Raw genomic sequence first — 15,739 nt, forward strand, 5'->3', positions numbered from 1 at the left:
TATCCAGATGTTAAATTAACTTATTATTTTGCTTTCTAGAGCTCATTCTTGCTGTTTCAATCTACATGGATGCCTCTGAAATCAATGCAAATTCTGCATCTGAAGAACTGCTTTACTCAGGTGAGATGCTGGATTTCAAGGACTGAGTTGTTGTTCAATGAAAATTATTTCTCCAGTCTTCAGTGTCTCTGTTTTGCCTTTGCAGGGTGTGCTGGCAGATGGCAGGGGCTGCTCCTCCTGCACTGGCAGCCCGGCTCATATTCGGAGACCCTTATCTCTTCTGCATTCCCAGGTGGCCTCTGGAGATCAATTCACAAAACAAAGATAGCAGTTGGGGGGATGTTACATTGTCACAAAGTCAATATTTTTGAATCACCGAATGATTAAATAAGCATTGTTTCCTGCTTGTGCATTAAGGTACAATCAGATGCCAGATGAGAGATATGAAGCGTCTACAAAGTCTTGCACAATCTACGGTTTGGTACCAGGAAGTACCTGTTGATGAAAGATAAGCAGCACACCAGGATGCAAATGTCATTACTCTAGTAATTGCCTAAAATAATTTTATGCTCTTCTGAGGAAACAATGCACTTATTCATTCTTTGCTCGGTGTTTTATCCATGGGTAGAACTGAGCTCCCTCTCCATTTCTTATGTGCTCTTGTGCAGACTTGTAGGAGCTGCTGCTGGCACCAGACATGATCCTGTGTGTTACACTTGTTGCTGCCAGAGGGGGCCAGCAAGCATAACACAGGCCATTTTTTACCCCCGAGGAGTCTATGGATGCACTGATTTCTACTCCGTGTGTTACACTATGTCACAGCTAACATTTGTGACCTTCTGCAGCAGGAGTTGTTAATAACTGTATCCAAGCAGACAGCAATATTTCCGTGTCAGCCTTTTCAGTTTTCTTCTTGCTGCAAATAAGCACAATCTCAGCATCTCCCCAGAGGATCTCACCAGCAGCGGGTGTTCAAAATGGCAATTAGTCAGAAGGGAAAAAAAAATAGGCCAGCAATGTGTTTGTGTTTTTTTTGTTTGGTTTGTTTTTTTGTGGGTTTTTCATTTGTTTGTTTTGTGAAACAATCAACAGCCTTTTACTGATTTTTTTCCTATTGTGTTTTGAGTAAAGGATTGAACCTGCAAGTTTTTTCAACCCTATGAACTATGGAGCAAAGAAACATGTTATCAAAACATTGCCATAGCCAAAGCTGGCATGGCAATGCTGCACCCTGCTGCAGATATCTGCAGGCATCTCGGTGAGGGGCAGCAGGAGGTGTCTCCCATGCTTACACCCCAGCCGTGAGGAGAAGGAAGGCATTGATTTTAAAAGAGGTTAAGTAAAAGGACTCTTGCAACCCAGCAGCAATCGCCCAGGGAAGCGGTGTAATTGCAGGCTGGGCCAGCCGCAGCCACCAGTGTCACCTTGGAGACCGGCTGGTAAACTCCGGGCCTCCCAAAAAAGGCGGGGGCCAAGGCAGCCGGGTGTGTAAACAAGCAAAACGAGATGGACAACGAAGTTCTGCAGCGAGCCTGTGGCCTGAACCTGTAAGAACCCGTGAGTGGGAAGGCAGGTGGGACACGGTGCCGTCCCAGCCCCCTGACACTTCTCAAGTCCTGGGTGGAAACCCTGGGTGCGGGATAGCATCACAGGTAAAGGATTTTCTCTCTTTTTCGCTAGGTCTCGGTGAGCTTCTCCAGTCAGTTGAGCTTGTGGTTCAACCAAGAGTTAGGTATTTTTATATGCATATATCAAAATAGCAAGAGCGGTGCTGCTCCCCCTGGATGATGCTGGGGATGGTGAAGAGGCAAAGGGGAAGCTGTTACAGAGGGATCAGTGGGGCTGAGGTTTGGGTGATTACCAAATACTTGCACAGTTTTCATGCTCTTAATAATTCAATGAATTTATTAGGGATAACCAAATGTGTGTAATTGGTTTAGGCCACTTAATCTGTTCCCAGACTCAAAGATCTTTTGCTTGGGGGTGGTGTGTGACTCATGCCTTTGGCTGGGATGGGGCCTTACAGGAGCCTGTGATAATCCAGGGCCTAATGTGAGTGTCTGTCTGCCGCAGTAGGGTGTTTTTTAGGATTTACACAGGAGGATCTTGGGCTCAGCTGAAGAATAATATATAAATGAACGGTGCTGATCTTAGATTAAATCTGACTCTTTCCAGTTTTAAGCCTGAGGCTTAAGAGGGATGTAAGGGCTGCTGTTGCTGAGCAGCCCAAGGTTCTTATGGAAAAAAAAACAACCCAAAATTTCATGTTTGTACTCATTAAGAAGAAACACATCCATCTCTGTTCAGCCTGCACAACACAGCATTGCCCCTAGAAACAAACAATGCTGAGAAGGTGAGGTATTGTAATTGCTCACAGGCCAGGATGTTATGCAAAACAGAACACTCTAGCCGTCAGAGTTAAATTAACCAGCCCCTTTTTCATTTCACCTCAGGAGACACCTGATGATCTTGGAAGAGATATAAGAATTAAAAACATGCAAAATTATATTTATAACCTTTCCTTGCTTTATTAATGGTTACTAATACAAAACACATTTGTAAGGTATAGAGAGAACTGTCATTATTCAGTAAATCCTGAGTGTATCTTTAATTACCTCACATTATCCAAACGGGCAAAAGCAAAATGAGAGGAGAGAGCATGTGAATCGCTGTGTGTCCTCCCTCCTTTCTCTGATTCAGAATCTGCTTTCTTACAATGCAGTACAGTCTTTTTGCAGCAGGATTTATCCTTAGCTTAAACCAGCAGCCAACAGAAACAGGGAAGTAGTAGTCTTGTTACTACAGACCAGGCTTGCATGTAGTAGGGTTTATATTTAACTGCTTTTCCATATTCCTTGAACATATAGAAAAGATTCTCAAATGCATACTGCTGTGTGACACGGGAAGCCAGGCCATGTTAAGAGGCCATCACTTTACAGACTTTAATTGCTGAGTTTTATATAGCAACATAATGTTGCTGATTTTGTTATTGAACATTACAGAGAATGGAGATTTGCAAAGAGCAGCAGAAATATTTACTATTGGTGTTTTTAACCAGGATACATGGGGAAAAATTGCAATACCTCTGCTTATGACATTAGTGAGATGATTAGAGTGCTCTGTCCCACTTCAAAAGGAACACTGAAAAAAATAGGAAAGTTCAGGAGCAACAGCAGAATTATCTGACTTCTGGAAACTCAGTTTGTAGCAAGAGTCCTAAGCTCTGTCTAATCACTTAGCCAAAGAGGTTTTAAAAGGGACCTTCAAGTGTATGCATCTGGACAGGTTTGTAATGGGTAGCTCTTTAATCTAGTAAAATAAAGCAAATCAGCATCTGATGATGGGACAAATTCAGACTAGAAACAAATAACATGTTTTAGAAATAAAATTATTCAATACCGCAACAATTTAGCCTAGAGATAGTGAGTTCTCAGCTAGAAATGTCTGTAGGTGTATAAGCTAAATTTGTATTTATTGCAGAGATAACTGAGGATTGGGCAGTTTCAGTGGCTTTTATTGAGGTACAGGAGATCACAATAGATATCATATCAGATGATCCCTCCCTAGCCTCAATTAATGAATCTTGCTGCAATGATTGTTTGAGTGTATCGCAGTATACTGGTGATGCTGCCACTGAACCCAATAATGTACAGTGCTATGCAAGCATTATACACTCTATATATAGGTGCACAGTCATTATTTATCTAAATCAGCTATAGTACATAATTTTATAATGTAAATACAATTTTGCACTGTGTTCATGTAACCTCACTGTATTTTATGTTCTTGCCAGCTAAACATTTACCCTTGTGGACAGAAAACTTTTTTATTTATCTCACATAGCTGTAAGGTCTTCCTGGTCACTCGTTAATGAGTTCCCAGAACTCTGCTCATTCTGGCTGAAGCAAAAGACGATATGGTCTCTTCTACAATAAGCTAGTACTGAAACCATCTGCGGGGAAAAAAAACATTTTATTTTTCTGTTTTTCCAAGTCCAGCTGCTGTTGTCTGAAGGGGCTGCAAAAGTCAGCACACGTGACATCGGCAGCTGCTGCAGCCAGTGCTCTGTAGACAGTAGCAGAGTAGTTAAGATGTTTAATTTTACGTTTCTCTGAATGGTTGAATTCACACTTTTGCACATGCAATGACAATGAGATTGGAAGTGCAACGTGCACTGGTGATGTCTCATCTTCTTCATCTCCACAGTACACCCTCAGCAGAGCAGCAGGTGCCCTGCGAGTCATGAGCTTTGCTGTAACTCAGCCCAGTCCCTCTGTGGCCCCTTCATACCTTGGTCCTGTGATGCTTTGAAGGCTGGAGAATATTTTGGGGATCTTTGTGATCTGCAGACCCAGCAGCCACGCTAGGGAGCAGCAGTCCTGGTCCTGACCGTGTGCCCAGGAGCTAGGATTCAACATGCCCCTAAAATGTCAGTGTGGGCATCAGCAGCAACGATGCCCTCAGCGCTAGACACAAATAGTCTCTGTGGGAGAAGGAGCAACATTCCACTAGCCCAGGCATGCTGTGCGTCCACAGGCTGGTTTTCCCACCTTTTATTCCACTTCCTCTGAGGAAAACTGGAAGGCTTCTGTGACTATTGGCAGTGTCCTGAAGAACTGGGGTGCTAAATGCTATGCATGTTTAAGGTATTTGTTCTGCAATTGTGTTAAAGTAGCACAAGGTATCACCTGTAGGCAGGTCAGGTCTTGGGGTGGTCACTGTTGCTCAGACATGTAATGGGAGAAAGCCTTCCTCTGGAGAATTAGGACCACAGTAGAACATCAGCAGACATAAGGAAAAGGTCCTCACCCAGGACAATTTTTGCTGTCACAGGTTTACCTGTGGGCAAGTGCTGACTGCAGACCTAGCCAGGCTGAAAAGGCTCGGTGGGGCTGCTGAGGTGTGGAGGCAGCAGTGTGTTTGTGTTTCACAGTGTTTCACTGTAGGCACAAATTCTTACCCACATTTTCATATTTGCATCTGGGTTAATCACATGGTAGTTGGCTCAGCTCCTCCTTCAGGGTTGGTGGCCTATGTTAGCCATTTCCCCTGCTGATAAAAGGATATAACGAAAAGGAAGCAGAGGGTCAAATGAATCTTTGTGAGAGAGTTGCAAGCACCTTGCAAGAAAGGGATTTGGGATGCTCAATATACTAAGGCAAGTTTCAGTGCTCTGTCTTGTGTATGTGAATCCATGGTGTATGAGCACTTTGGTCTTCCAGATGCCAGGCACAGCAAGGCATGATCGAGAGATGGCAATCCAGGCCAAAAGAAATCTGTCCAAAACCACCGACCCCGTGGAAAGACTTCGCCTGCAGTGTTTAGCAAGGGGATCTGCAGGCATCAAAGGACTTGGCAGGTGGGTCTAGAAAGTCAAATCCATTATTCAGGCTGATAATTATAGCTGCAAGAGGCTCACAGTCTAAACAAGGACCAGAACTTGAGTTTCCTGGTTCCAGTGCAAATGCCACAACCCACAGCGCCTGGGCTTGGGGCTTCTGTGTTTTGGGAGATAGGACTGACCTGCTTGAAGGACAGAAGATCCTGAATCCCTCAGATGAATGTGAGTCCTTGAGACCCAGAACAACTCCTGCCAGGGAGAGAAGTGGAACATAAAGCATATCTCACTCTTTGGTATTTTCTGTAAGTATCTCAATACTGAGGATCTTTTGCTTCCTTTCCTTTGGGATGTGATTCCTTGTGTATAGCGGTCTGCTAGGTGCCCAGTTTGTGGGGAGCATCTAGACTCCTTCAGCAGTCAGCCCAAGCTGGACGCCTAGGAAAGGGGAGCTGCATCATGCCTTGAAACCCCTCCTGAGCTCTGTTAACCCCAGGCGGATCCCAGCTGACCAGGTGAAACTTCATCTCCTTTTAGATGACTCAATATGTAAGGAATAAGAAGACTCCTTCAGTTAAGGCAGCCATCACCTCATGTAACTTCAACTGTGTCACATACAGACACCCAATCTAAGCAAGTCATGTCTGCTATCAGTTGGTGTGGTGTTTATTGCTTGTTTGTTTTACCTCAGAAGACTGTACAAAAGGGAAATGTTACCTCAGTAAGGTGCCCTTGCGTTCTGGCACTGTGCTAAGCCACTACAGCGTTCTCCAGATTTTCCTATGCATTCTCCTCAAACTGCACATTTTCCACAGAGTGTTTCGAATTATGGATGATGACAACAGCAGGACCCTGGATTTCAAAGAGTTTGTGAAAGGATTAAATGATTATGCTGTGATGATAGACAAAGAAGAAGCACAAGAGATTTTCCGGATATTTGATAAAGATGGCAGTGGAACAATTGATTTTGATGAATTTCTTGTTACACTGAGAGTAAGTCTGTGGGTTTATGTTATTACTGCACTAAATTGAGAAAAAGCCTTGATTCATTATTAGCTGATCACAAAACACAGCACTTTTAGTGCCTAGTAATTGTCAAAGTCTACAGCTCTATTTAAAAAGCCAGTAACTCTTGAGAAGTTAAATTACTCTACTTCCACCTAAATATGCTAGAGGAGAAAATTACCCTAAACACCATCTCTGTGGATAAGAGAGCTAAGAAGTCAATAAATCTCTGGAATTCATTGGCAAAGCTAAGGCTCCTCACAAATATAAAAGAATAGTTGCAAATAAATGAAATAAATGGATTTTTTTTTAATGAATTGCCACCTTGATTTAGATACCTACATACCTATATTGTATTCCAGGTACCGATGTGGTTCAGCCCAGTAGTCTCACTTCTTTGTCCATCATTTTATGATGCATCTCTGTATAACATGAACTAATCCAGTGGTGGCTTTCTCTAACTAGACACAGTGTGCCTGATTTTGGTTGGAGCCTCTTTGCTCTGCTGAAGTCTAAACAATTAAGAGAGAAAATAATTGGTGCTTTGAGTAATTAGTAATTTCTTGTTAGAAAATATTTTAAATGGTAGAATAGAAAAGTGTTCTAGGTAGCATTTTGTCTCTTATTATCCATTTACTATTGTATTGTTAGACAGTGAGTAATGTTGATCACACTGCTTTTTTGGGGGATATATTGCCCTTCCTTGCTCACGGATGGTGTAGACTGTCAGCAATTTGTTGTCCCAAGTGTGTTGAAATAGGTTTACTATTAATGACAGCAGTTACGTGAATTTGGAACTGGGAAAATAGCTGGCAGAAATAAAATTATTCTGTTAATATTTCTTTACAGCCTCCCATGTCAAATGCAAGAAAAGAGATCATCATGCAAGCATTTAGGAAGTTAGATAAGACTGGAGATGGTGTCATAACAATAGAAGACTTACGGGGCGTGTATAATGCAAAGCATCATCCTAAATACCAAAATGGAGACTGGACAGAAGATCAGGTTTTTAAGGCCTTTCTGGATAATTTTGATTCACCCTATGACAAAGATGGGAAGGTGAGTGGAACATCTAATGTCAAGCCATGAAATCACTATCTGATTCAGTATTCGACTTAAATTATTAAATGTGAGAGTGACTGCAGTACCAAACATGCAGTTGCATCACTTTTACGGGGGACAGCAGAATGTGTAAAATGGATGCATAACCTCTGTTTAGGCCTGTTGGTGGAGCTTGATTACGCATTTGAAGGGAAAGGGACTCTGCAGTAGCTGCAAGTGTAGATGTGAGATTGCATTTTCAGGCATGTAGCCTAAATGCTTTACTTTCATAGGTCATTGTATTTATATCTTCAGACTAACCCACACGATTGCTGCTTTTCAAGATCCACATAAACTGGAGGATATTTCACTTTGTAGGAGAATAAATACCAGGATCCAGGTCAAAAGCAGGTTCTGTAGTATGTGAAACACTTTACAGTTAGCGCTTCTCCAGTGTGTGTAGTTACTGAGACATTTGATTCGGAAATCAGTCCGTAATAGAGATAGATTCATCCACAGAGCATTGGAGGGAGGCTGGAGTTGGGACAGCTGCCACCAGCCAAGTGTCCTAAGGGGCCACTGGCTGAGGCAGGGCTGGGAGCCCTTCCTGCCCCCAGCCTTCACTCAATTCTGCAGGTGCAAAGCCTGGGCACCTTGTGTGATGGAGTTCTTACGCATCTGCTTTGTCACCACCTTTGAGCCAAGCATGCTTTGTTTGCCATTGTTATATGTCTCCAAACTTCTTTGGTTTGAACTTACATGTGTTTGTCCAACTCAGAGCAATTGTGGATCTCCACTGTCCACATGCTGACATTCTGAGTCCAAGCTGTTGATGATAACAAGCTAGATAAGGTTTCATCAGTGTTTTCTGGGATGTCTTTTGCACTTCTCAGGTTGTATCTGGGTTTTCATGGCTAGACTACACTGGTGACTCCTACTACACCCCGATCCTCCACTTAATTTATTTTCCAACAGGCATGCTCTCAGTTTGTAGGGAAGTGATGGTTTTTATTTCACTTGGGCATGACTTTGCACTAGATAGAGCTGAATTTCTTCCCATTTCCTGTTGTGTCATAGTCAGAGTTACCAGTTGTCCCCTTCCTGACGTCTAGCAAACCTCAAGCAAAATGTTCCTGCCTTTTGTGCTGAGGTCATACTTGAACACATTAAATGAGTCTCCAGAATGATTCTCCACAAGTTCAGTGCCTTGTACCTCATAAATACTGCAGTCTTTGGAGCTTATAGAGAAGTTATTCTGAGCACCCACCTTTTGTTCGGCAATCCTGACATTAGCCCACCCAATTGCAGTTTCTTCCGAGAACTGCCTGCGACCTTCCTGTGCCTGAGTCAGAGCTCATTAATGACACTCCTGTGAGCTGAACACTTAAAATGTTTTTAGCAGAAATGCCCCAAGACGAAGCATCTCCTGGAAAGGTCTTCTTCACCATGATCCTGCAGGGTGCCTCTGAAATACACAGGGTCAGTGATGCTTGTAACCTGTTCCTGATGGCAGAACAGTCAACCGTGTTCAGTTCTCCCCCTTGTCAAGTTTTACTTAGCTCTCAAATGCACAATGCAGCAGGACCGAACATTTTTTATGTGATGTTTATTCAAAGAATGACCTGTAAATTTCAAGAATTAAGGCTTCACAAGAGATATGCGTGGTTTGTATCTGCTAATCTGATTTTTTTTTTTTTTTTAATGGTGGTTTAAAAAGTGATTCAAGCTCAAAATACCCATGAACGATATCACAAGCTCTTAGGTATTTGAAATAATGTTTGCTTCTTTAAGTGAGACCCATTTAGAGCAATGATATTTTCTCTCTAGTGAATGGATATAAAGCTCCAGGCTGTCTCTGTGCTGCACTGGAAAATCCATCCACTTTTATTAATAATAATGCAAAGTACCAGATTATAGCATCCCTGGAAAAAAAAATGCATTAAAACATAGGTCTTCTTGGGCAGGACTGATTATAACTACAATTCCTGGTAAGGCTAGTTTACTTCTGCATGCTTCATCCAAGTGTTCCTGGAGGACAAGAGCTCTTATTTCTAGCAAAGAAGTCAACTTACGCAAATTTTCAATGTCTTCATTCTTTCTGTTGGATTCCTTTTCACTAGCAACAACATGAAATAGTGGGTGTTAAGTTTCATTTAGAGTTCTTCTCAATGTGTTAAAAAAATAAAGCTTCATTTTGATATTTTAAATCCTTCTGTCTCAGGTCACAACAGAAGAATTCATGAACTACTATGCAGGAGTCAGCGCTTCCATAGACACAGATGTCTATTTTATCGTCATGATGAAGAATGCTTGGAAACTCTGATCATATGATTAAAGGAGCAAGACTTTGCTTCCACCTTTTGTAGGTTCTCATGATTAAGTGTATGCACAACACTGCACTCATTTTCCATAATAACGGCTTCCAGTAACTGTGCCAATTACAGTAAATCCGCAGAAATAATTCCCAGATGCTTTGGTAGGCTCAGCCTCCGGGTATATGAGCATAATCAGAGAGCAGATCTGGCATCTATCCACTCTGCAGATCTGTCCCTTTTCTCCCTCTGTCCCTGACATGTCTTGTCTTTTCTGAGACAAGCTGTCTCTTTCTTCTCAGGCAACTGCAGTAGGTCCCTGTGGCTCCTGAACATATCTCCTCCTCCTATGTTAGATACAGCTCTGTTCAACAGAGGATACAGGAGGAGGAAACAGAAATATTCTGGAAGGGTGGTGGTCTGAGGCAAAGGGTCACGTAGCCCTCTTGCCTGCAGCACTGTAGCACTTGGTTTCTTTGGTCTCACTTGTGGGATGGAGCAACTGCTCAGCTTCCTGCTGTGAACATGTGATTTCCCAGTGCCAGGAGGCTAAAGGTAGAAGGAGAGACACAGACCAAAATAAATGCAAAACCTTCTTTAAATTCCTTTTTTTCTCCCTGGCTTACAACTCAGCATACAGACATCTTTCCTGTGTGTGCCTTGTTTCAAACCTCTGTGAACCTGCATATAGCTTTTTTCCCCACTTTCATTTGTTTTGGTTTTTTTTTTTCTTTTTTTTTTTGTACTGTGAGATCATCTCACTAATATTTTTCTTTAAAGGTCATACGTGTTTTACAGTATTTCTTCTCACTGTTCCTGGAACTTTTACTGGTCTGATAGCTGTTGTGTGTACACTCCTACACCAAACGTTGTGTAATGGTTTTTGTATTTATATGGGTTTATGACCAAGCTATGACTTCAGGGAACTTTCTGGGAACTCCAGAACTTGTAACTATCCTGTCATTTTCTGTTTCTCATGCTGAAAAAAGGATGGGAACGTGCCCTCCTGGTCACACCAATGAGGCTGTCTTTGTCCTTTCGCAGTACAGAGAGTGGGGAAATTGTGCACAAAGGAGACTGGAGGAAATTAAGAACAAGAAAAAAAAGAAGCTGGGGGGACAGGAGGGGGAGGTGCTCTCTTATTAATCCTGCCTTGATTCCTTTTCCTTTTGTCATCTTTCTGCTTCTCTCACACTGTTGTGCTGCTCTCCCAGACTGAGATGCTGCTGCTGTAGTGAAGAGCAAATCGCTTCTGTATGGCAGCATCTACTCTGTGTCAGTCTGGCAGACAAGTAAAAGCAGTATAGGCTTATAGATGGGACTTTCAAAAGAGCTTGACTGATAAAGCTTTACGAGGAAGGTGGTACAACACAGGCACAGGATGCCAAGAGAGGTGGTAGATGCCCCATCCCTGGAAACATTCAAGACCAGGCTGGACAGGGCTCTGAGCAACCTGATCTAGTTGAAGGTGTCTCTGCTCATTGCAGGGGGTTGGACTTGATGACCTTTAAAGGTGCTTTCCAACCCAAACCATTCCATGAAATGTCAGTTCTTATTTAGCCTGGGTTGCTAACATTTCAAACACTGAAGTCCTGAGTGCCTGCTGCCTTTGCAAATTCTGCTTTTGTTTTGTCCAGCCATGATCTCAGTACAAGCAATAGCTGTTTGCAGTACTGTATTCAAGACTGTGCAAAGTCAATTATTTGATCTGAAAGCCTCCAGAAACTTGCATAAGGGCTGACACTGGAAACTGGTTGAAAAAGTCTTTTTATGATTGCCAACAATCATAAGAGGAGGCTCTACTTACCATGATGCTACTGAAGTGCCAGCCTGCCTTATATTAAAAACAAACTTACTGTCAAATATTGGCTGTACATGTCCTGGCAGCTTGAGTAAAATCCATTTATTTTTCATTTATTAATCTGCTCCACAACAGGGTGTCATGTTATCTCTCAGTTTCAAATAAAAAGTAATGTGAATGGACTGCAGGAATTGCAAAATGAAAAAACTATTTCCTTCTGACACATTATCTCCTGTCTTCAGACCCCACAGCGATCTGTTGAGCCGACATTTAATCACGTGCAGCAGAAGATTTTATCTTAATAACTGCAACCAGTTTTTCTTTTCGGTGCTAACACTTTCCAATTTTACTTAATCCTGAGTGCAATGTACCTTTTCAGAAGAGAGGAGTGGTACTAGACGCAACTATGCTTTTCTAAAACCAGTAGAAGCTTTGTCACCAATGTCCAGGAGCCTCAGCTGGAGCCTGTGATGGCTGGGGAAAGCTCAGTGCTCCAGGGTGAAATTTCTGCACTGAGCTTGAATAACGGAGTTTTGTGTGGGGACCTGAAGGATGTGACCCAGGGGAGCTCCAGCCTTCTCATCCTGCTGGGAAAGCTCAGTGCCCACCCTGCAGGTGGGAGCTGCAGACGATGCAGCCCTGATGCCCCCAGAGCGGCTCCTGGCTCCTCAGCTCTGCCTGTATGCAGACCTCATTGCTCACTGGATATGTTTCTCAGCATTGGGAGAACATTCTTCACGATGTACTAATTTCAAAATTTTTACAGAGCGTGTTTTCAAGGGTTGGTTTCAGATTCCTTTGAAGTAGGTGGCAAAGTTTCCTTTCACTTCCATGGGAACAGAGTTGCTCCTGGAGCAATCTGAGTAAAAGCTGGTAACTGCAGAAAAGGTATAGCACTTTCAGGAAAAAGAAATAATGTGGGAAAGAATGACCTGCATTTTTTTCACTTGTAATCATATGCTGTGGAACATGAATTGGAATCTGTGCTGTAAAAAATGTTATTTGATCAATATGTGGGCAAATTCAGGAACAGACACAGGTGTTGCATCAACTGCTAGATAGGAAAATCTCTACTAGATGTGCAGCCGTAATGACACACTGGGAACAGAAATCTGAGATTCAGCTAGTGGAAGCACTTTGCTGAAGTTAAAGGCAAGTTAAAAGGTATTTGAACCAGACATGAAGGAATATCAGGGCTAACAGCAGGTGCCCAGAGCTGCCCTTTAGCACTTCACTGTCCCTTCCTCCTGAGGCTGCTGCATTGTGTTCTGGGAGAGCCAAAACTGAAGCTCAAGCACCCATGTTCAGCTGCAGGCTGCTGTGTGCTGGTTACAGACCCAGCAGATGCTGCAGATAGGTGGTGATGCAGGCTGTCCTGCTAGTCTGTGGTTGCACAGCGCACACGGCAGATGCTGGGAGATAGGTGGCAATGCACACGAGTGTATCTGGTGCTAGCATCAAGATTGTCAGATCTTGGTCGGTGCTTCATGTTCGAAGAACTATTTCTTTTTTTTTTTTTTTTCTGATTGTGCAACAGAAGCTAAACAGGATGGCATAAACCATAGGAACATCTGAGTCTGCAGAGCTGTGGGCCAATACCAGAGGAGAAGGTTTTGCCTGCACCTTGAGCTACAGCTTGCCTTGTGGCACAGTGCCTTGTCAGGGCTGAGGTCTGCCACGCAGCGCCTAGAGTGTGCTCCAAAAATACTGGTGGCACCCTGTGACCCCCCACAGAGGGAAAAGACTCCCTTATACCTCCCCCAAACTCTGCTCTGATGTCAACCTGAGCCATCAGAACATCACTGTAACTGCCTCTTGAAAGAGCACAAGGCGTGGGGACAGAGGGGCAGGGGACAGCCTCTGCCTCCAGCATGTTCCCTGGGGATAGGTGGCAATTCTGTAGCATCCTTCACTGCATTTTAGTCTTGCCCCTTGGTGTGCCTTTGTGGCTTCACGTTTGTGTCCTGAAAGGGAAATTTTTGGCTCAATATAGTTCAGAACAGTTGTTTGGCTCATGTTCTCTCCCACAGCATAAAATTCTGGTTCAAGCAACTGAGTTTTCATGCAAGCCCTGCTCACTGGCATATATTATAGAAATCAGACCACAAGGTATTATTGAAATTAGACCACTGATCTGATTAATTTTGTTGGTCTCCTGGCACAAAGCTGTCTCGGCAGAGGCAGATGGAAGCAGCTGAGGTTTTTGCAAATGAAACCACCTGCACACATCGCCACGTGAAAGCCAACTTGCCCTTATGTAACAGCTTTTACATGGTGCTGCCTCAGACCTCTGTAGCCACCCAGAGGCAGGATCCCAACCTCTGTGGCCACTGGCTGGCCAAAGCAGCAAGCCTGCTGATTTTGGTTATTTTTGCCTGGCAGCTCCTGTCCTTTGCACCCAGAGCCGCAGCAGCAGCAGCATGCTCAGCTTTCCCTGCTGAAACAGATAACGCTGAGAGCAACCTGTGCTGCCAGTGACTGGCAACTTCCTATGACTTTTGCTGTGGTTAGAGCCCTTCCCATTTCTCTAGAATTCCTTTCTCATGACCAGCTCAGGAGGAAGGGATGAGCAGAAAGTGGGTTTCCTAGTGACATGTACTTAACACCAAGTCCTCTGGTGGCTGAGTGCAGCTTTGGTGTTTGAAGCAGCCTTGATATTTGGAAAAAACCCCAGCCACAGTGATTTGCCCCAGCTGAGTTTAAAGTGCCCATGATCTCAAAACAAACCTTGGTTTTGGCTCTAGCACCTCTCCAGCTCTCAGGCCAGCAGAGGCTGCAGCAGGCAGGAGCACCGTAAGGTGCAAAAGCTTCAGCTCTCCGGTTTGCAGTCGACCCCAGGTACGGCAGCCCTGTCTCTGCCAAAACCTGGACCCAGGCTTCCTCCTGGCTTTCAGCGTTGATGCTGATCCCAACGGGAGCTGCAGCTGAAGAATGGGGATAGGACCCAGACTTTTTGAATGTCTTGGGAAGTAGGAAAAATGAGAAAGAAAGGAAGTGCAGCATTTTGTGAAGGTTAACTCAAGCCCAGTTTTCTGTGGGAAAGCAGACATTGTGGTAATATGCGATCAGTGTTTGTTTTCCAGGGATAAATCTGATTTTTCTTTTTTTTTTTTGAAAACATCACATTTTTACCAAAAGCTGCATTTTTTTATTCTTTACGTTCAATTGATACTTCAACATTCAAAATGTACTTTTAGGGGTTTATTTGTTTGTTCTATTTTATGTACATTTTTGGGGGGGAGCAGATTGCTTTAGAGAAACTCTGACTTTGTGGCCTAGATTTATTCCTTTAGATATTTCCATCAATGCAGTTCTACTTAGTTTCTCACTTTCTTTTGCTTGACTAACCTTTGGGGCCTTTAACATTCATTTGGTGATGATGCTAATATTGGACTAATCTAATTTAATTGTGACATCTAAGTTATGTGACAATACTTACCAATAACCAGAATAACTTTTCTCAGAATAATTTTTCAAGGACGTAGCAAGAAGCAATGCAAGAAACTCAACCCATTTACCTCAGTGTCACTGGACCAATAGCTGTGTGAGAGCTTGCTGCAGCAACACTTCGTAATGTCAGATTAGGACAGTGTGACCTAAAAATCAGACTCCTCTGGAAGATGCAAAAGAATAATTTGCAAAATATGGAGATGTGTTACATAAATGGATTGCTTTGAGCCACAGTAGTAAACACTGTTTTTCTCATTCCTAGATCACAAAAGATGAATTTTTGAACTACTACTCTGGAGTTAGTGCTTCCGTGGACAGTGATGCCTACTTCATTTTAATGATGAAGAAATCCTGGAAACTCTGACTTCTGCTTACATTTGCCCCAACTTCTTTGGGATCAGAGACTATAAAGAAGTGAAACACTGTGTAGTTTGTTGTGCGTTTATTTTCTTTTTTCAGACAGTTCCTGTCAGAACAACGTTTTCAGAGCTGCGCGTTTCGAAGACACAAACAAGTGTCCCAGAACTGGACTCTGACATGCAGTGTTATGTTTCAACAAGTGACGACTAAAAGCCAAGGAACAGCCAGGCGTGCTGAATTCTGGGCTTGCCATGTGAGCAAAGGGATGGGATAGTCAGTATAAATTAGCAAATGCATTTCCTGGCACCATCAGTTGTTTTCATGTGTGTCTGTACATTAGATTTGTTTTGCCAGTGTCCTGGGATTGTCCACAATGTCCACAGGATTGCTAATTTGTGAGGCTTCATGAGCCAACTAATAGGGAACTGTGTG

General features: G+C 43.1%; 1 protein-coding gene across 1 annotated transcript; it reads left to right on the forward strand.

Annotated features, from left to right (window-relative positions):
- Positions 1 to 1,430: 1,430 nt before the first annotated feature.
- On the forward strand, positions 1,431 to 15,467 carry CAPSL (calcyphosine like). Its single transcript, XM_082074906.1, has 6 exons — positions 1,431 to 1,652; positions 5,223 to 5,359; positions 6,154 to 6,331; positions 7,193 to 7,402; positions 9,606 to 9,746; positions 15,210 to 15,467. The coding sequence occupies exons 2-5, from the start codon at positions 5,223 to 5,225 to the stop codon at positions 9,705 to 9,707; spliced, it is 627 nt and encodes a 208-aa protein (XP_081931032.1). The 5' UTR covers positions 1,431 to 1,652; the 3' UTR covers positions 9,708 to 9,746; positions 15,210 to 15,467.
- Positions 15,468 to 15,739: the final 272 nt, after the last annotated feature.

This window comes from Streptopelia decaocto, assembly GCF_964273445.1.
Source record: "Streptopelia decaocto genome assembly, chromosome: Z".
NCBI classification, from domain to species: Eukaryota; Metazoa; Chordata; class Aves; order Columbiformes; family Columbidae; genus Streptopelia; species Streptopelia decaocto.

Bases quoted from the DNA above. Each gene is read 5' to 3' on its own strand.
- CAPSL (XM_082074906.1), top strand. From the start codon at position 5,223: ATGCCAGGCACAGCAAGGCATGATCGAGAGATGGCAATCCAGGCCAAA. The intron at 5,360-6,153 runs GTGGGTCTAGAA...CATTTTCCACAG, and splicing joins GGCATCAAAGGACTTGGCAG to AGTGTTTCGAATTATGGATG. The intron at 7,403-9,605 runs GTGAGTGGAACA...CTTCTGTCTCAG, and splicing joins CCTATGACAAAGATGGGAAG to GTCACAACAGAAGAATTCAT.